Source organism: Mycteria americana, chromosome 15 (genome assembly GCF_035582795.1).
Source record: "Mycteria americana isolate JAX WOST 10 ecotype Jacksonville Zoo and Gardens chromosome 15, USCA_MyAme_1.0, whole genome shotgun sequence".
Classification (NCBI taxonomy): Eukaryota; Metazoa; Chordata; class Aves; order Ciconiiformes; family Ciconiidae; genus Mycteria; species Mycteria americana.
Genome location: NC_134379.1, coordinates 9940603 through 9961077, shown reverse-complemented (window position 1 = coordinate 9961077; position 20475 = coordinate 9940603). Strand labels below are relative to the sequence as shown.

General features: G+C 46.0%; 1 protein-coding gene across 3 annotated transcripts in view; it reads right to left on the bottom strand.

Annotated features, from left to right (window-relative positions):
* Window positions 1-20475, bottom strand: part of CLIP2 (CAP-Gly domain containing linker protein 2) — an 81380-nt gene that overhangs the window by 51514 nt on the left and 9391 nt on the right. For 2 of the 3 annotated variants that reach the window (XR_012777965.1, XM_075517945.1), the window contains exon 2: window positions 13044-13265. Coding sequence is in view for 2 of the 3 variants with exons in the window: in XM_075517945.1 (XP_075374060.1) it covers window positions 13044-13155 (112 nt within the window). In the remaining variant the exon portion in view is untranslated. Of the gene's footprint in view, window positions 1-13043; window positions 13266-13633; window positions 13809-20475 lie in introns of those variants that run through there. The other variant, XM_075517946.1, reaches the window with a different exon arrangement.

Below are 20475 nucleotides of genomic sequence, written 5' to 3'. Positions count from 1 at the left end.
AACTGAGGGAGATACCCTTACAGGAATGGCTCCTGCCCCGCACGGTGAGCTTCCTTCCAGCAGCCCAAGCGACGCACCGCGTAACACAACCTCCCCTTGAATCACCAGTACGCACTCACACGCGTCTCCGGCTCTCCGGTTGCGTAGCTGTAGTCACACCATATGTTCAGCTTCTTTATAAATCTAGCACAAAGCTAACTTCTTAGAGTCTTTTCAAAGAAGCAGGGAAAAGCTTGGGAACGAGCTCAGGCTAAACCCGCCATGTCTGCAAACCCCGGCACATACATACGTGCACAGTTGTCCGCGGTTTCTCAGGCTGTGGGAATTTGTGAGGCACAAGCGTAGTTTCGGGGCTGCTGTTACGGAAGTGAAGACAGCTGCTCTCAGTGAGCTGATCCGATGACAAAAAGAAAGAAAAGGAGGCAGACACAGGTCTTTAATGAGACATTTATAAATGATTTCCCAGGCAGAGCACTGGCACTAGCACAGAGAGAGGAGCAGTCTCAGGACACCTCCTGAACTGGAGAAATTTATCTTGAGTACCAAACATTGTAAAGAGCAGCCAAGCAAAGCATAGTGCTTTCTCTCCACCAGAAAAGCAATCAAGCAGCAGGGTTTTGAAATTTCACAGCCTTTTTAAGTGGAGGATTTTTGCTCAGGCATCATTCCCACATAAAACCCACTCGGATGGACTCTGGTGCCGTTCCTGACCAGCTACGGCACTAACTGAAAGAGATGAGCGGCCAAGCAGTACATTGCTCAAGCAGGTACACACAGAAAGGCCAATGACTTATTCACTCAGAAATGATGGAATTAGCTCACTATCAATAAAATGTAGAAGAGAAGGTACCAAAAAATAGCCTGGCTTGGTCCATCAAGAGAATAATTACTACTTCATGATCAGACCGGAGCCAGACCAGGGGGATCAGCAGCTCCAAGAACAACAGCCTGTACAGGGAACGGGATGCAGGAGAAGCTGCTGTGTGTGCGTAACTCGGGATATTTACTCGCAGGACATAACCTGAGCAGCCAGGCACAAGCAGAGTGGCCATACCTCTAACAATCCAGGGGAAAGGAAGCTTAAATGACCAGGAGAGAGCCTAGTTCGACTCTGACTTTGGCATAGACTGCCCTTGGGCATAGTACTTACTCCAGCTGTACAACAAGCATTATAACCCTCTCTTACATTCTCACAGGGCTCAGATGATCTGGTTACCCAATCCAAGTCAGATAAGCTCTACTGTAGTGCAGCATTTTGCCTGGCGTGACAGCTGACGGGCCATGCCGCTCATACCTGTGCTCCTGCTGTGCTATCAGCTCAGGACCAGCAGCACTTTGGAGGCCCACGTGCCCCCAGCTGAAGCTTAGAGCATCCTTTAATTCAAGCCAGGGGTGCATTTGTGCAGCTGGAAGCTGCAAGCTCAGGCAGCAAGTGCTCTGCTGGCACCTGGGAGGTCTTCCCCACATGAAGGGCTAGACATGTAGCAGTAGACCACATCAGTAAGATCTTCCCTACTCTTTCTCTCTTGACTGATAACAGCTTCTCATTTCTACCTGCTGAACCTCAGAAATGTTTCCTAGGTACAAGCACAAGCTTTTCTCCGAGTTTCCGATATTACTTTGCTCTGCTTCCCTCTGGCAGGCGTTGGGCTAATCCTCACAGTGATTGCTCTTTGCAAGAGCTCAACAGCCTGCAGCTGTGCAAGGTACTTTCTCATGACTTGTCTTGCAGCTAGTCTTGAGGGAAAAGTACAAAAATGTAACACCTGACATGTAATAATGAAGGAGGACACGTGGTTAGCTCCTTATCAGCATGCTGAGAGGCTTGTTTTCAGCATAACCAGCTATCCTGGAAGACAGCAGAGAGTTAAGCCACTGTTAATTGAACCACTGGGATGGTACCAGCAGAAAGGCAAGCACCATGCTTTCTATCTTGTGCGTAGGTTTTTTTTCCCTTCTCAATAGAAACATGACAGTGATACAATTATACCATCTCTCTGAATCACCCATCCAACTTGCCTGAAAGAGGGACACTTTGGGGGCCTTCTGTAGCATTCCCAAGATCCCAGGGGAACTGTAGGAGAGGTAAAGACCAACATCTCTTAATTGCCAAACAAACTTGCGCACAAGCCCAGGGCTGCACTGTGCTGAAACACAGCTTTGATTCATTACTTCATCAGCCATTTATTTTTGCAGCCATACATCCATGCGCAGATCACGCAGACTATACATCTCCTGCGAAGGTCACACAATAGACTGATTGTACACAGATCCACGCTATGCAGAACGCAGAGTTTGTTAGGCTGGTTTTGTTTTGCCTAATCTAATAAAAAAGATATTCGAGAGCAGATTAACACTGAGTCATCTACTTTATTCCAAATATCTGGCTTAAACAGCTAAGTATCCAATTCAAAAGGCAATGAGCCGTACATGAACAGGCACTATTTGCAGAAAATCCAAATCACCTATTTGCAGCAGACATCTAATTTTTTTATTTTTTGACAAAAAACATGACCATGATCCAGATCTCACCCTAAAAACTCTGAGCTACGATATGAACATACAGACCCACAGCAGGTATCTCAAACCCAACAGCTGTAAGTCTCAGTGATCACCAGAAATGATATGTTATACCTTTCCAGGGGTGACGGCGGGTAAAGTGAGAAGCCGTGTGTGTGGGGGAATAATAGTCTATAATGTGAAGTGAGAGATCATGGACAAAGCTGTGGGAGCTAACTAGTTGAGCTGTACAAAATCTCCGTACATGGTCCCACCAGGCACCCTGACTACCCTTGAGCACGCAGCATGCTCCCAACCCCAGTACATCTTACTGGTTAGAAACATGCACATCTGAACTGCCCCTCTCTCTTATGCTGCTTCTTCAAAACTTCATCAGATGATCAGTTTTATGCTTTTATCCTCTGAACACACCTGGCCAGGGTAGCAGTCAGCCAGTGAGGATGAAGCCTCCAAACCCTTTTTTGGGGTCAGGATTTTCTCAATATCATACCATCCTTATCTAAAATTTTGTGTTCAAGGTCTGCATCAAGCCCTTCTAATTTCTGGCAGGTTTTTTTAGCAAATACATCCAAATATAACATTCTGCAATAAGCAATTCTGTGAAATTAATTATACAGCAATACATAAGGCTCCTGTCATCTTCAGGGATGTGAATCCTAAACAACTGTACTGGTTTAAGTGTGAAATAAGACAAGCGCACCCCAAGCGCAGTACCGAGACGCTTGCCCTATATGCTCCATGACTGCATACCCTCAGCCAAATTACAAACGCACTAATGTTCACAGATGCAGCACTTTAGTCAATGAAAAGGACTACGGGAAGCAGTGTCAGAGAGGGAAGCTGCTGCTCCCAGTGCCAGGACTGGGAGGGCAAAAGGCCAGGAAAACCTGCTGGCCAGGATAACCGTTCCACTTTCACCTCTGACTCACAGGATGACACGGGGCAAGATTTAGTTCTCTAAGTTGCCTTGTGTGTAAAACACAGGTAACGCTGACCTACCTCGCAGCCCCAGGATTCACAGGCGGTGGTGAAGCATTTGGAGTGTCTAACCAGAGAGGTTTCATCTGTGCAGAGCAGGCTTATAATTAGAGAAAGCGAGAATGACTTACAGCTTGTGCTCGGTAGGAACGCATAAAGCAGCTTGGGAATACTCCTGTACAGCAGTTAACTCCTCTGTAACGCTGCCCTGCAAATTAGAGCACTGGCAGCACACTAGATCACACAAAGCAATTTTGGAATTCTTGGTGTAGGTTTGGTTTTTAAGAGGTGCTCACGGCAAAGTTCATCACTGCCTTCCTCTGCAATCATTTAAAATCCCCATGCACAAATATTTCCTTTCTCACAAAGAATTCTGTAAACAAGACCATGCAAGTAAAGCGCTCTGCTGCATCCTCTGGGCCATCCACGACCCAGACGTAGCACAAGAGGACACACATTTACTGTGCTGGAAAACAGCACTGCCGAAACAGCCACATTTTGTAGCGGAGAGACCATCAACTGTGTTCTGAATGGAGTTGCTTAAGTCACAGACAGCCCAATTTCAACAGCTCTTATTATTTTATAGTGAGTATTGCGATACATGGGAGTTTTCCTACAGACCTCACTACTGCATAAAAAATAATTGCATTAAAAAATAAATTAAGGGGATATTACTTTCTAGCATCTTCATAAATAAATGTCCTACTGGACTCAAAACAAAGAGAGCAAAATCTCTGTATTCTACATATTTTAAGGCTTTTGTGGAGACAAATTCACCCATTTAACTGCTTGCAAGGAGGATGCTCGCATGCAAGGTCAGTGTGTGATGGGCAAATCCGACCAACAGCCAATACTGTGTAGCAACAGTCTGATGCCCCTGTAATCCTGTGGATTCTCATCCCAAATCCATCTATGCCAAAGGGAATCTTTCCTTTGATTTCAATGAATATTGGCTCAGGCCTCTAATGATTAATCTGCTCTTGCAGGACTAGTTCAATTGTTCGAGGCAGAACATGCAGGAGCAGATTCTGCCCTGAAGCTGCACCCTTACTCCAATGGGTGTAACTGCAAGCGTACTGATGTTACTACAGACTTACACCAGCACGCCTGAATAGGATTTGGTTCATTATATTCAAACCACCATAAGCTGAACATCTGTGGGAAGCAGATTTTCTTTCCCTGCTGTTCTGCAAGGAGCTACAGACAGAGAGAGCAGGAGGGCGTCTGACCTCCATATGCCTTCAGTGTGTGCTTGCATCTCATTCTACAAGGAGTGCACTGAATATTAAGGATTAACTATATCAAATCCTTCTAAGAGCATCTAATGATTAAGACAATTAAAATCAGACTCTCAGTTGTCTCTAGATGTCACCTGCAAAGCTGATTAAATCAAGATTGATTCAATGCCCTTTTATATTGCTTGGAACACATCAAACCACTTCTCCTTGGGAGAGGAATGCTGCCAAAGCTCCTCTCCCTCCTCAAGAGGGGAACCAGAAGGGGTGGGAGAACCACCACCTCCAAAAACCCCGTAGAAACCCCAGTACCAAATGTATTTCAGACTGCGGGATGGCAGACAGAGTGGCTCATGAAAGGGATGTGCGAGCCAAATACAAGCCCTATGCAGATAGCCAAATGGTTCGTCCACAACCAGGCCAGAAAACATTTGGCTTCTGGATACACAGTGGGGATTAGAAGCAAATATGCAGGGTCTCACGAGAGCATCAGTGTCCGTGAGCACGTGGATTCGTACAGTGATGTGCTCTACACGCAGGGCACTTCAAGTCACCCCACAGTAACGATGAACGAACACGCTCAAGCTCTAACAATCGCTCAGCAAAGCTTCTCCGGTGGTTGTCGCAGCTCCTACACCTCAGCCACCACAGTTCCCCTCCCTGCCTCACTTCTCCATTTGAGCTCCACATCAATCCTAGATCAGCAAACCAGCAACTCTCATTTGCAGTTTTTCCTGGGCAGCCCTTGAAAACACACTCTTGTGTGTTACTTTCAGATATCTGATAACTTCTTGAACAGAGGACTGCCTGTGTGTACGTGGATACTGTAGCTCTTACTACCAATTGATAGATAATGTGCTGATACTGTAGTAGTCAGAGGCATTTGATCTTAAAACATGCTCGTTGGCACCTTGTCCTCCCAATTCCCCTAGGAACTGAAGATGCTGTGTACACATCTGTTAAGCTAAAGCAAGACCTAATCAAACTTCAGATACCGATGGCATTTCCAGCAACGATCACTGCTCTGACCCGAGGAATATCCATTCACACTTGCAGCATGGATTTAATTGAGGACAGGGCTCAGATGAGAGCTGACAATACCGATCACTCCATGAGGCCTGAAGCAAAACAGCAAAAACAAGTGTTTGCTAGAAATAATAGCAGCCTCTGGCCCCACGACGTGGGGTCTTTTCTCTCAATTCGCCAGTGCACAACACCCCAAGTTAATATTAATCGAGAGCCACAAAGCCTTTGAATAGACGAGAATTAGCTCCCTATGTCTGTGCCAGTCAATCAGCTGCTCCGGACACTACAATCCCATTTCTTTTGTTTCAGACAAAACAGTAGTTTAGTGTCTTTCATATTTATTTGGGAATGAGAATTAATAGATTGATACAAAACCAGCCTCAGCACTCTTTCTTGCAGCTTTATAAAAAAGCCTGTGTTAAGACACTGCCAAACCATCGATGATTACCTGAGAATAACCTGCCCAAGCTCTCTCTTATTACCGAGGCGTGAATTCCTCATCAAGGACACCTTCCCTCCCTCTGTTTTACTGCAAAATAATCCTAGAGGCAACAAATTACTACTTATTGCTATGCATCCAGCCAATTTACTCCAACAAAATCCTGAGAAACTTGAGGGGCAAATGACGGATTTCCAAGTTAATTTACCAAGATATGGCTGTTAACCCTGTTGCAGATAAATAAAAGAGAATGAAAATTTCCCACTGGGGAAGGTAAGAGCAAGGCACTAATCCTACAGAGGAGCGAACGTGGTAGTGAGATTTAGACTCCTCCAGCAGAATTCATGCAGGTATAGCTCATTAATGATGGGGCCTAGATGTATGCAAAGAGACATATCCATGTAGCATTGCTGAGTCTGAAACTAGAAACAGCCCTCAGAAGATAACTGCATTCCTAGGGAAAAAAAAAAAAAAAAAAATCAGAAAACAAAGTTAACTCCCTCCCCACCCCCCCAGGAGACTCAAAACCAGATTCAACCCTGATAAAAAGATCATGCCATGCAATTTTCAAAGGAAACCTCCTTTAATTGCGAAGAGGGACCTGGGATGTAACCCATGGAGTCCAGTCTGTCCAACCCTCTGTTGGCCTCTTCTTATCCCCCGACGCTAGGAGTGACAGCTCACACTCCGGCTGGAGCGACGGCTCTGCTCACACATCCCACCTAACGCAAACGCAGCGACTGCACCCAGCGAACCCCTCCCAGCTGCTGCCTGACACCGCGAAGCTCGTGCCCCCAGCACAGCCGTAGCCAACCCCCGGGACGCAACCGCCCTCCGCCGATCGGCAACCAGAAACCAAGAGCAACTACCCACCCCAACAACTAGCTCAGCTCAGGCTTACAAAACCCTCGTTACAACATACTTAGTTTAATTACCCTATGGAGCCAGTCACCTAGTGCTCTTTAACGGCCCCGTGAGCGCCCCAGGCTGCTTCGCTTTTATTTTTAGTGAACAAAAGCATCACGCAGTATTTGCAAAGGCGGACATTACGCCAGCAAATATTAATAGTTCTATGCATTTATTTTTCATCAAAAATAACGTATGTACATTTATATGAAAATGAAAAGGCATTCCCAGGCTCCTGGCAATACTGTATAGTTTAGCTATCAAAGTACAGTTTTTGGCGATAAAACTAGGCACCCACTGAAAAACAGTTTTGATACTCATAGCCACGCCTAAATACGATAGTCAGGCCACAGATACTTGCACCTGCCCACTCAGAAAGACAGAAGCCATCTGTAAAATTCAAGATCTAGGCTGGATTCAGACTGGACGCGTTTAAGCCTCACAGAAAATGTAACAGGCTTGGGCTTTTCCGCCTCCAGCACTGAAGTCCCAGTGTTGCCCAGCTCCATCTGCAAATACTAATTTTCCATTTTTTTCTCCCCATTTGCCAGAATTATTTAATTGAAGAAGAGATTTAAGAACCATAAAAAGCACTGTAAATGAACACCAGAGCCAGCTGACAGCAAAATGCAGTATGAAAGGCAAGACTTTCTCCTCTAACCAAGTTACCCTAATGCTGCTCCGAGCAGACAAAAACCACTCGGCAATGCACACGCTTCCCTTCCCAGCAGCGGTCACCGGTTCCACCAGCTGGGAGGGCTGCGTGGACCCATTCGTCACAGCTTCCATTCTCTCTCCATCTTGCTACTCCAGGCAAAAGCAGGCTTTTCCAGGAGGGGGGTGGGAAAGAAACCAAGACATATGAGCTTTGTTAAGTAACAAGAAATCCAAACGTTATATCGAGCCCCTTACCAGCGACCCGCACCTTTTCCACAGAAACCTCTCTTGCACATGGGGTTGAGAGCAGTAGCTTTCTTCACTTGAAGCATGGGAAATAAGCCAATGCATTTGTGGGAAATCCTCTCCTGAGACAGCTAAAGATGAATTTTCAGTCTGGTTTTAAGGAAAATAGTTACCACAAAGCAGCAGAACTTCTTTTTTCCATTGTTCCAGCTTTATGGGAGAGAAGGGAGGAGGATAGTCGGCGTAGACACCACTCATCGAGGCTAACGTTTTCCCAGAATCCCTGTCAGGTGCCAGTCCCCCACTGACTTTCAGTGGAAATGACCATTTTGGCTCTCCTTCATGGGAGAAAAAAAAAAAAAGCCCCCACCCACAACAAGCCAATGCACCTAACCCAGAATACCACCACAATTATACCTCACGGATCTTTGAAAGTGCCAGCTCAGGTAGGAGACACTAACTCTCCACTCTAGGAAAGTTCAAAGAGGACGCTCCATGAGCTGGTAGGAAACCGGGGCTCCAAATAAGTTTTCAGGAAAAAATAACTCTGATATACTGAGCCAGCTTGTCACACATGCTATGACTACATCATATTTGGTCTCTACAGAAACCTACAGCCATGAATTGTGAAATTATATATACATGCACACACAGCATCTTACATCTGCATCAGTCCTCTGTTCTGTTACTTGAGATGCGAGTTGTCAAGAGCACATGGAAATGTTTAACAGGGTACATCTCCACTGCCTGGGAAAGGAAGAGAGATGAGAGATGGATGAGACACTTGACTTTCTACAAAAGAATATGAACAGAGTGCTGGGGAACAGAGAAAGGAGGACTCAAAGCATCTTTGTGTATTCCAGACTAAGAATAAGGGAAAGTACATCTACTTGCACTTTTGCAGACAAGACTGATCAGCTTATGGGAAGGTAGGAGGAAGAAAGCGTGAAACTTTTGAAAATTCATGTGCATCTAATGGCTCTCTGACAACTCTCAGGTGCAACTGGAGAATGAGCACCTTCTTTTGACACCTGATCTGGAAGATATAACCTCGATGCGAGGCCTTTCTGAGCCAGCCCCAGGCTACCAGAGCCAATAGACTGTACACTGTTACAGTTTAATTCTGCACTTTATTAGATTTATGGTTTTCTTTTGCAACTATATTTCAAGCTTTTGAGATTTCTGTCTTCCCCCAAGGTGGCAAATTCATAGGCATCAATGTTGTAGCTCTGTATTTTGCAATCCAAACCACACTGGTTTTCTTCCATCAAGCTGCAGGGCTCAGGTAGTTCACCAAATGCCTAAGAAAACGGAGAAGTCTCTTTCGGCATTTCTGGCAAGAGGCAGGTAAGTGTGGAGGCAACCCATGAATTCAGAAAAATCCAGTACACTCGGATCCCCCTGGAGTCAGGCAAACCTGACAGTCTCCCAGGAAGCACTCAGTGCACCGACACAGTTCACAGAGCTCGTGCAAACGTTCAAAGACAGCACGGAGCAGAGCTCACGGTTTCTGCGGGGCTTCTCAAACGCCTCGCATACAGCCTCCTTCACGCAACTTTTTAAGACCTGATGTAAAGCTTGGTATCTTTAGAGGATCTTTCCACCTCAGCAGACACCCAATATATCACATGAAGGCACTTCCTTGGACAGTGACAGAAGAGGGAAGAAAAGCAGAAAAAGCCCTTTGCAATGTTCACATTAAACACACAAAAGAAAATTGTTTTCAGCCTCTCCATCTCTGCCATTGTCCCTCTGTACATTAGAAAGGCTCCAGTGCCATGACACCGGGGAAAGCACTCGGTGCTGACTGCACACCACCAGATCTAACAGCCCTCCGGCTGGCACACAGTTACCTCCTCTTGATAAGCTTGGGTTATCAGTACTGCCGTGAATTAACAGCAGTGGCGATGCACTCAGAGGCCAGAGGTTGCGTGATGCAGGTTAGCAGGACAGGAGAGTGAGAAGAGACAGAAGTCTGTGGCCCAGACCTGATTAATCCCCGGAAGGGTGATGAAATCCAGCCTCCATGGCCATCTACCACCAGATCCTTTGGCCGCAGGCATCCTCAAAGTTTACATCAGTGCCTGCTGTGGTTAGGAGTTTACTGATGTGGACACTTGGCTCTGAAATAGAGCTAAACCACTTTGACAGAAAAAAGAATATTTTCTCTTGGAGTTTTTCCCCCCCAAAGGCCTAATCTCATGATTGTCCATGCTGCGGCTGGGCCCCACAGTCAGCACAGATGCTGCCGCTCTCAGAGAGGGGCACAAAGGCAAGTCAACAGGATTTGGGGATGCACAGTTTGCTCACCACTTCAGATTATCGTCGGAAAGGAGCGGAGCAGGAGGCAGCGAGGGACTGGCCAGGCCTTTGGAGAGATTTGCAGGAGGAAGAGCAGGTACAAGCCATGCACAGACACAGCAGTAGCTCTTGTGCAGGACACGGAGCAAGAAGATGATGCTAGGGATGACGTCAAAGATGACGCTACAAGCCCTATTGCAGCTATCCACCTAGCACACGCTGGGCAAACAGCCCTGTTGCGCTCTGTTCTCACCTTCCAGGTAGGAAGGGCTCAGTGCCGCGATCGCTCCGGCAGCTCCGTGCCTCCTGAAAGCCCCTGCACCATCCCGAGAGGCAGAGGAGCAGCGGCACAGCTCACAGCACAGCGGTTGCGCAGTGCCGACCCACCGTCCCGAGACTTCTCCCCTTCTCCATACACACATTTTTCCAGGAATATAACTAACTCATTTTAGAACTTCTCAGGCAAAGGTCAAACTCAGTTTGATGCAGATTCTGCCCGCGCTCAGCCGGCTTTGCCGCACATCTATCCCAGTGACAGATGGCTATAGCTGAACAAGGCACAAAAGCTCCAGCAAACAAGTGCTGCATTCAGCTGAAAGGCTGCATCAGACCCCGCTGCTGACTGTCCGTGCTGACTAACTCTTTCATACCACAACACACGCACCGACTGTTTGCCGAGACGCCTCTGTGCACAGCCTCCAAGGGGAAGACAGGACTTGGATCTTTTCACTCATTTTGGTTTCAGGGTTGTTTTTTTTTTTTAAGCGATCAAAATCAACTGAAAATAACTCCATGCCACACTGCAATTATAAATCCAGCATGAAGCACCTTGAGAGATTCACGACTGGTAGCTAAATAGTCACTTCACTGGAGTCCTTCAAATTCATTTCTCAAACATACCTAGGTGCTAGGGGAAACAAGGGGGAAACACAGAAAAGGGTCTGGGGAATAACTTCAAAATAAACAGCCAAACCTATAAAACCTTATCCTAAGAATTTCCTTTGTCAATTTGCGCTTCCCTCTAGCAAACAGGTATAAGGAGACTTCAGTACCTTTGATCTGGATACTAAATTAAGAAATTATTCTAATACTAAAACCCCCTCAAACACAGCAAAAGTGCAATTCGAACGTTTATCTCTATACCCAGGGCCAAGTCCTCAGCTGAGGAAGAGCAGTGCTGCTCCACTCCCTCCGATGCTGTATTGCACCGAAGGATCTGGAACTCAGCCCGTGATCTCATGCAGCGACTGGCCCCTCAAACAAGACCTTGCACATTTAACCTTGCAAAAGAACAGGTTAAAACTATGGCTTTTACAATACTGTTCAAGGAAAGAATGTAAAGAGTGGGAGAGATGAAATATACACTATCAGTCACTGAAAGAAGAGAAAGCTCAGCTGAAGAAATCCATGAGCAGAGCGGAGCCCCTGAGGCGGAATAAGGGAGCAGAGCCAGGGTCGCTCAGCAGCGAGCAGGGTCTCTGCAGGGCAGTCCTGGGCAGAGGTTGTGCCTGAACCACCCTCTCAATGGAGGCTGTTCATGGGACAAGGACACGTGCCCCAGCACAACAGAAACTTCAGAGATAGGGGGTTTTGTTTGTTTTCTTTAAATAACTAACACTTCTGCATTACTCTGACAAGAGACAGCATTCTCTGGTGACCCTCATTCTTGCAGTATCATTATCACAGACTAATTGTAGCATGCTAAAGCAAATTTTATCGCCAGTATTATCCCCTGTACTAAAAATGTTGTCTGACAGGTACAAGGCTTTCCTGCCTCTGCCAAACGCTATATATTTTTGGGACTGAAACATATAGCAAAGTAACCAGGCGTGGGGGCAGTGGCCTGAATTATTACGGGACAAGAGGCTGACAGATCTCAAGAAGCAACCAGCAACACTCTCAAATGAAAGTGTAATATCCTGAATGTACAAGTGATTGATAGGATGTATATCATCCTGATGCTTTTCCCCAGAACCAAGAGGAAAGCCCTTTTTAACAAAGTGAAAAGCATTACATACAAAACTTGCACCTTGAATATTTGCTCAATTATATCCAATAAAAAAACAACCCAGCAGACAAAGAAGCCAGAAAAATGAGTCCTAAGCAAAACACATCTCAAACGCTTTTGAAGTGTTAATTATACTGCATAATGGCAGCCTGTATAGCTTATGTATACACTGGATATAGATCAACAGACAGTAAAGCGTGCGTATGTATGTCTAGGTAAGTTGTTATTCAAATCCCAGTGCTTCAAATGATTCTGTTCAAACAGAGGCACTAATTTGAGTTAATCAGCACAGGACAAATCACCTTAAGTGCCTCGTTCTTACTCTGGCATTATCACAGGCCAGAAGCAATGGCTATAGGACATTGTTTAAGAAGGTCATGGGTGAGGTTCCCATCTGCCTAATTATCGCCAGCTCTTCAAATGTTAGTGTCTGTACAGGTACGTATGTGCAAACAAGCAAGACAGGAGACAGCACCTCTGTCAGCCCTAAACACCAGAGGACCCATCTGTCTCCCACCCACTCCACAACCTGCCTGGTTTGTGCGTTAGTTGGGAGAGAGAGGCCATTTACTCACCCCGTTACACTTGTTTTGATCCATGCTCACAACGAAGCTATGTACAGAGGGGGAATTTCACGTCCTACTGCACACTGGCACCACGAGGCCTTTGCCTTTAAGCCAGGCTATCACCTGGGTCAGCTCGTGCCCCTGTCAAATCAAGTCCTTACCTTCTTTTGAGCTGGTGGTGACGGCAGCTGCAGTGGTCCCTGATGCCCGTCCCACCGGGCTGGAGTGCTTCCCAGCCCTGCCAGGGATTTTAAGTCCACTTGGCTTCAGCATGTTTGCTGTCTCCTGTATCTCAGGCTCGTGTTGCCAGTGTCTCAAAGAGCTGTCCTGGTATCACCGTTCAGGCTTCTCGATGATAGACCTCTTCTTCCATCGTCACAGACCTGGGAGAGAAGAGCACAAAGAAATCAGATAGAGAATGGGTGGGAGAACACCGAACAGGCTGCCAGAAAGCAGTGCCCAGCTCCCTCCTCACATCCCTAGGAGAGTCAGGATCTTTCATTTCTTCTCCGGTAAAACAAGGGTGATGGTTCCCTTCATCTCCCATCTTAACATTGCATTCTTTTCCTCAATCTCACAGTCTCACTTTAACCCTGGAGTCCTGGACCAAAGCTGAAACCTCCTAGAACCACCAAACAAGAATTTAAATTCAGTTTGGGATTTGAGTGACTGAAACTGTTGACTGGTTTTAAGCTCTAAAGCCTCAGTTCATGCATCAGCCAAGACCTAGTTCTGCTGTCAGAGCCCTTACCAAACCTTTGGGGCATGGCCCCCATTTTCACAAGACTTCAGGGCAGCCTCTCCAAATTGACAGGAGGAAGAAGGAAGAGGCCAGTGTCCAACATGGGGCTTTCAGCTCCTTTCCTTAAGAATAAATCCAAAACCTTGTTACAGAAAAAGGGCATGTGACCCCAGGGATCTGCAGTAAGACTGAAAAAAAAACCACCAACTTTCTGAAACCTAAGCATGACTCTACCAACTACTCATCAGTGAAGTCACATAAGCCTTCCCTATGCCATTCCCCTCCTGGTAGGCAAACGGAATAAAACCTCCAAGTTCCTTGCAAGGATGTTGCATTAACAAGCGCACAACTCCTCAAGCAAAAAGTTTTATGACAAGAAAAGAAAAATAAAGGAAATGACTAAGTTGCTTAAAAAAAAATGCAAAAACATTCCTAATGGATAAAGAAAAACAATCAAAAAAATTGAGACTATCCGCCAAAAGGAAGCTAAGGCTGGCTGACTGAGCAGGCTGGGACGTGGAGGGAAGAAGGTGGCAGCAGAGTGAGCCAGGGACGACGTCGACATAGCGGCAGAGGAGAGCAAACCAAGGACCAGCCAGAAGCCAGGGGACACCCAGACCAAGGAAGGAGGCAGCCTGCTGCAGGCAGCACTCCGGAGAATTAACGTAGCAAAGATTTACAGATGCTGCGAGGGGGTAATTGCAATAGTGGGGACGGGAAGTGATTAAGGCATGAGTAAGGATTTCAACAGAGGCTGGGTCAGAGCGAGGGGAGGGCTGGCAGGGCTCCAGGGAAAGCTGCAAGCAGACACAGAGGAGGAAAAACCGCAAGGAGAATTCCAAAAACTGTATTCCTGAGGGCTCACAAATATCTGAGACACCAAAGCATGTTTCAGCAGTAAGAGTCAGTCGTCCCACACCGGCTTAGAGAGACAAAGAAAGGAGGGATCAGCAGACACAGCCTGGGGAGGGAGCCTGAGTGAAAATCCAAGGGATCAAGCCCCATCTCTTCCCCACGTCCCCCACAAAGGGTGTTCAACGCCTGGGGTGGCTTCAGACACCTGCAGACAGCGCAGGTCTTACACAGAAATCAGGGCTGTTTATGAGAAGTGGGATGCTCGGATCACACCCCTAGCAGCAGGAACAACGGACAAGAGCAAGCAGTTCTTGTTAAGGAAGAGAGGAAACGGCCTTCCTGCGACAGAGCCAGTGAGGACCAGATGCTGCCACAGAGCTGGACAGGAGGCTGCCGTTTCCAGTTCTATTTAGCATAAAACAGGGAGACGAGTAACAGAATCTGGAGGTGAGAAACATTGATCAGCCTGGTTCGTCCTATCTGTCAAGCCATCAGACATCTCCCTCCCACCCACTCCACCTCATATGACACATTTTGCCCAGGGCTAGCTTTGATTTTACAGAGCACCTTGATTCCTAGCACTTCTGCTGGCAGGTGATGTGCTCTACCAAGAGATCTCGCCCCGTCTCCATCACCTTCAACCAGAAGGTTTGCTCTCTTCACAGTACGCCCTTACTCCTGGATTTACAAATCTCATCGCCCGGTCCCGCCTTTTGGTTACAAGGTTTGATGCTGTACTTGCGATTAAGCAAGCTGGGGTTGCTGGTTCTTCCAGATAAAACATGGCTGGTTGAATCCACAACCAGGAATGTGGATGGGGGAAGGATAAAAGGACACTAGGGCAAGGATAAAACAGTCGTAGAGAAGAATGCAAGCAGGAAAGGGTGCCAGAAGAATAAAAATATTTTACAGTTTTTCAGGCATCTGTTAGAGGGAGTCTCTGGATCCCTAACTTTGCAGCCAGAACCACATAAACTTTAGGGAGACAATGAATTTAGTCTGTTCCTCTGGTTTGCTGCTCATCTATGAAGAGACAGAGAACTTCAGTTCCTTCTCCCTCCACTACTCATTAACCCCGATGATCAGCTGGCCACACAAGTCACAGGATATTGTGATACTCTCCTTCTTCTCAGGATGACTGGATTTTATTTTTACGCAGGGGGAAGAGAAATAAGAGGAAGTGCATTCCCACTGCATAAAGATTTCTGCCAGAATCCTTTATGCAAACACATTTGCTTTCAACATACTAATGCTGAAAAACAAACGAGCTCCACAGGCTGCTAATTAAGCTACCCACTGAACAGATAGCTGCTTTTATCCAGAAATACAATCGCCACGACTAGCTCACGGCCATACTCCCCGGGGGCTCCACGCCGCACACCAGATTCAAAAACTTGCGAAGTGCCGCCCTGCCTCACGGCCAGATACCCCCGCGCGCCCGGCCACGCTCGGCTCGTAGGGACGTCCCATGGGGGTTCGCTCGCGTATCTAAAGCTCATTCTCATCTCCGAGCGCTGCAGAACCACCAAAGCCAGGAAACAGGGGTGACTGCCTCAGCGTATACCTGCGCACTCATTACCACACACGGAAACGAGCATGAACTTGAGAAAATTTTATTATAAATGCAGCTCGTTAGAAATACATAGATAAAAACAAATGTCTGGGACATTGTTAAAGAAGTCTACGCTTGCTGCTAGGGACAAATACTCCTTCTCTGTCACTAGTTTCTCCCCCACTTCAACATAAAAATACACGAGCAGATTTTTAGGAAGCTCTGAACGCCGAGCACGGAGCTCTGAGTTACACCATTAGGTCATCTTCACCACCCAGAGCAACGCGGCCCCGAGCCATCCAAGTTCCACGTTAGCTCCCAACTGAGCGATGCAGCTTTTGTGCTGCAGAAATATCCTCAGCCTGGGACACAGGCCAGTATCTCCACAGGCACTGCCCTGCTCCATTAGAGGCAACAACTTGCCCTGAGCTCCTGTATTGTACCCCCAGCATCCCAACAGGCTCCATTAACAGAGCCCTTCTGACAAATCTGTTTCCAGCAGTAGATGCTGAACACAGGCAGATATGATGCCGCATGTGGTGTAAGAAACATGAGCCATTTTCTCTTTCCTACTCCTTATAGTACCTGCACAAGCTGTAAGCTTTGCCTTCCTGTGTAACTTCACAGAAATGTGACTTTCTCCAGACACATGTAAAAAAAAAACCCGTCTGCCCCTGTGGATACTCCAGGGCCACCAGCTCTGCTTATTTTGTTTTTCTTCCTTTTCCAAGATGACACAGATTACAAGGATTTTCTAGATCTCCGCTAGATTCTTCCTGCAATCTTTTCATACTGGGATGAATGGTTCTGTCTGTTCCCACAATCAAGAAAAGCATCCCAGGAATGCACAATATGAAAGCCTGCTTCAAATGACCAAAATATTCTGTTCTCCATCTTTCCATCAGAAAAGGGGACAGCTGGATCTGAGTCACCTAGGCTCAGATTCAAAAAAGGGAACAGTTCTCAACTAAGTACAGATGTACATCCAAAAAAATACCTTTCATCAGGAGCAATATATCTGGATACGCAAGTATGCACAACGCTGGCCAGGCATCAGAACAGAACATTAAAAACAGAGAAACAATTGGAGGTGGTTAGACTTCAATTATTTCTCAAATGTGGTAGAGGAATAACACAAAACAAGGGTTGGAAGCAAAAGCCTTTGTCAGTCTTGGCAATATAGCTTATCCAAAAGTTCCTCTGCTTCATCCATGCCTCCTACCCTCAACAAGGCACACGAGTACTTGCTTGCCATGTGGAATACCATCCCATTCAAGATGGACATCAGCAACAAAGCAGACTCCCAGATTCAGCACACTCCCCAGAAGAAAGCCCTCGTGGGTATATGCCAATCTAAGGATCTGTTCACCTCGACATATTGAGTGAAACAACTGCAAGACACAGGAACAGGTTTCCAGACACCAGATTGAGTTGGCCTGAATCCCATCCTGTGCCTGGTGCTTCCTTCTGGATGGATCTAGAGGTAAGAAGTGTTTACCCAACACGAAACCCTAGGCAAGGCACAGGGATTTCGTTCTGAACGCAGACCCAAGTGGAATTTAGACCAGCTGTATCTGAACACTGCTGTAACAGTTGGGTATATACAATATTTTGTGGGGAAATAACTCCTTATTTTCTTAAAATTAAATATCTAGCCAAAAAAGCGAGTACCAAAATTTCAGTTCCTAATTTTCTAAATTTGGAAATCCACATGTAAGAAATTAAATTTGAAGTTTGCAGTCACTCATGCGCACACTTTTTCAGGACAAGGGCCCATTAAAAAAAAGATAAAGAACATTATCTAGTTATCAGACTGAAGGAAATCAAGGTTATCATGTTGTACGGAAGGTTAACGATAAACAAAAACAATGCAGAGCAGCAGTAAAACACTTTTTTTTTTTAAAAACAATCTTGAGTCATGCAAATAATCAGTGACTTCGAAGACAACTATTTGGATAGGGAAAGGTTTGCACAATAAAGTCTTTCTGTTTTTACCTACTCCCATCTAAGATAATCTTTTGAGAAGCAATCGTTTGTGCTGTTATTTAAAACACTATGCCAGCTTTCCTCACGTTCCTGCTAAGGCTGAGGAACACGAGGGCTCGGGGTGCAGCCCTGTGGCAGCACACCTGCAAGCAGGGTTACAGCCATTTTCAGGGCTATCATAAGACGTGGTGGTGCGGCTGAACCTGCACAAAGACTCTTGCATTAGTAATAAAGACGCAGCTTGGAAAGACCAGGAATTCTGTCTGCAGCTGCTCTGACAGTGTAATAACAGCGACTCCATATGGAGTAATGGAAAGTGCATTTTACGCCTGCAAGGTAAATCCCCATCCTCTACAGGAAAGAGAAACAATCGTGCGTGCTGCCACACAATGTGTAGCTGGGGAAGGTCCAACAGCACTTTGGTTTCGACACGTTGCATGCATGTTCAGGAGAGTTAAACATAAAAGCAGGAACTTAAATTTTCTACCCATGTTCTGGCTTTGTATTTCAGGAAGAGTACAAAGCCTTGAAGAGGTTTCTGGGTTTGGTCCCCTAGCCTCTGTCATTCAAGAACCTCTGGGACTTTGGACAAGAGTGAACCTGCCTTAGCACAGCCCGAGAACAAGCCCTGCTCCCCACAAGACCCTCAACTGCCTGTTCCAGCAATTCATTCTCGCATCTGTCGCAGTCCCCATGCAGAATCTCCCACTGAAAACAGCATTACTGCTTGCAGAACCCTTCAGCACCAGGCACCGTAAATGTTGAAAATACCTGAAGCCCAACCTCTCCCTGAAAACAAACTGCTACAGAAGAATTAGGTCCACTGATCAGTGGAGAACCTTTTCACTCACTTCAACAATAAGCATACAGAATAAAGGCAAAAAGCTTTCAGTGCCAACTCTGGTATTCATTTATGAGACCTTATACAAAACCTTTACTGGCCTAAAGATACTGATTTTTTTTGAAGTTATGTAAAGTTATTTCATTTCTTGTTTCTGAGCATTTGCTTGCATCCACTTCATATTTCCAAGCTTTTCTGCACCTTCCCACCCCCAGGAAAATGAGATTTTTCAAGCAATAAAGCTCCATCTCCTAGAGTCGTATCCTAGACCCTAGGATACATCGCTGCCCAACTGACCGCATGCCAGAGGCAAGGACAGGTAAAGATTTGGTGCCCCAGGCTCACGACCCCACAACACTGGCCACGCTGCAAAGGTGGGCTAGGGATTTTAAGAACAGAATTTTGCCTTGAAATCAAACGCCAAAGGCCAGACTCAAACCGCTCAGTCTTCTGCGAAAGGGACAGGAAATGAATCCGATCAACATAGAGACAGGATCTGATAAAGCCAAACTGCAGCTTTGCTAATAGAGACAGAGATTATGCTGAGGAGAAAGGGCAGTTTTATCTTTTAATTCCTTAAGATGTTCCATCCGATCCAAGGTAATCATACCATCGCCTTCTCACTTCTCCGATTAGTTACTCCTTCCAACAAGCAATCAGAAACCCATTTCTGAAGCACATGGCAGATTAGGTTTAAATCCTTTCACTTAATTGAAGTATAGAGGAAATAAGAGACCCTCATTCTTAATTAAGGTCAGACTTCTCTCCCAAGAAAACCTTTCCTTCTCCCATGAGGGAATGGAGGTAGAGTACTACAGCAATGAAAGAAAGGAGCATATTGCCTTCAGTTACACACAGGGAAAACCAGGGGATCCCAGTATTCTGTCAGCCACCAGGCTTTTTTTGCCCTTACAGCCAAAGAATTCGCATAGGTTCTTCAGCCATAAAGCTCTGTTGTTACTATGTAGTCTCTCTTACATGTCTGAAAGGTTGTTAACCTCTAAAAAAGTCTGTGTTTAGTCTTCTTTCTCACTCAAGTTTTGTAATAATTAGCACAGAATGCAAAGGGAAAGCCTAGAGGCCTTTTACTTAAAAACTTAGATATTTTTTTAAGCCAGTTCTAACGACTATGATAGACTAATCACCCTGTGATTTAGTTATAAAACAATGGTTATTAAAGGAAGAATGTGCAAAAACATCCCGTTGCACTCTAACTAGAAACCACAACGCAAAACCTGAGGAAAAGTGGGGGGAAAAAAACCCCAAAGGGCATTCAAGGAAGTCATCATATACAAACTGGGGAGTAATTACAGGCTTGCTGACGAGCTCACGCTCCCCGTGCTGGCAAAAAGCCTACTGAAGACTGACACAGTAGATAGACAGCAACAATTCTGCACTAATTGCAGAGCAAAACTATCTCTAATTTGTGGGAAAAATCCTGGTCTTGGACCTACATGAGTTTCTGCTCCCTGGCATTGAGCCCTGGGGGCAGGGGACAGCGTCCCTACAGAAATATATAGGGGCATGGCACCAAAATTGCACCGCTCACATGGGAAGGGAACAGAATACACAGAGAGATTTCTGAACTGCTGTCCTCCAGGTTAATTCAGACTTGAT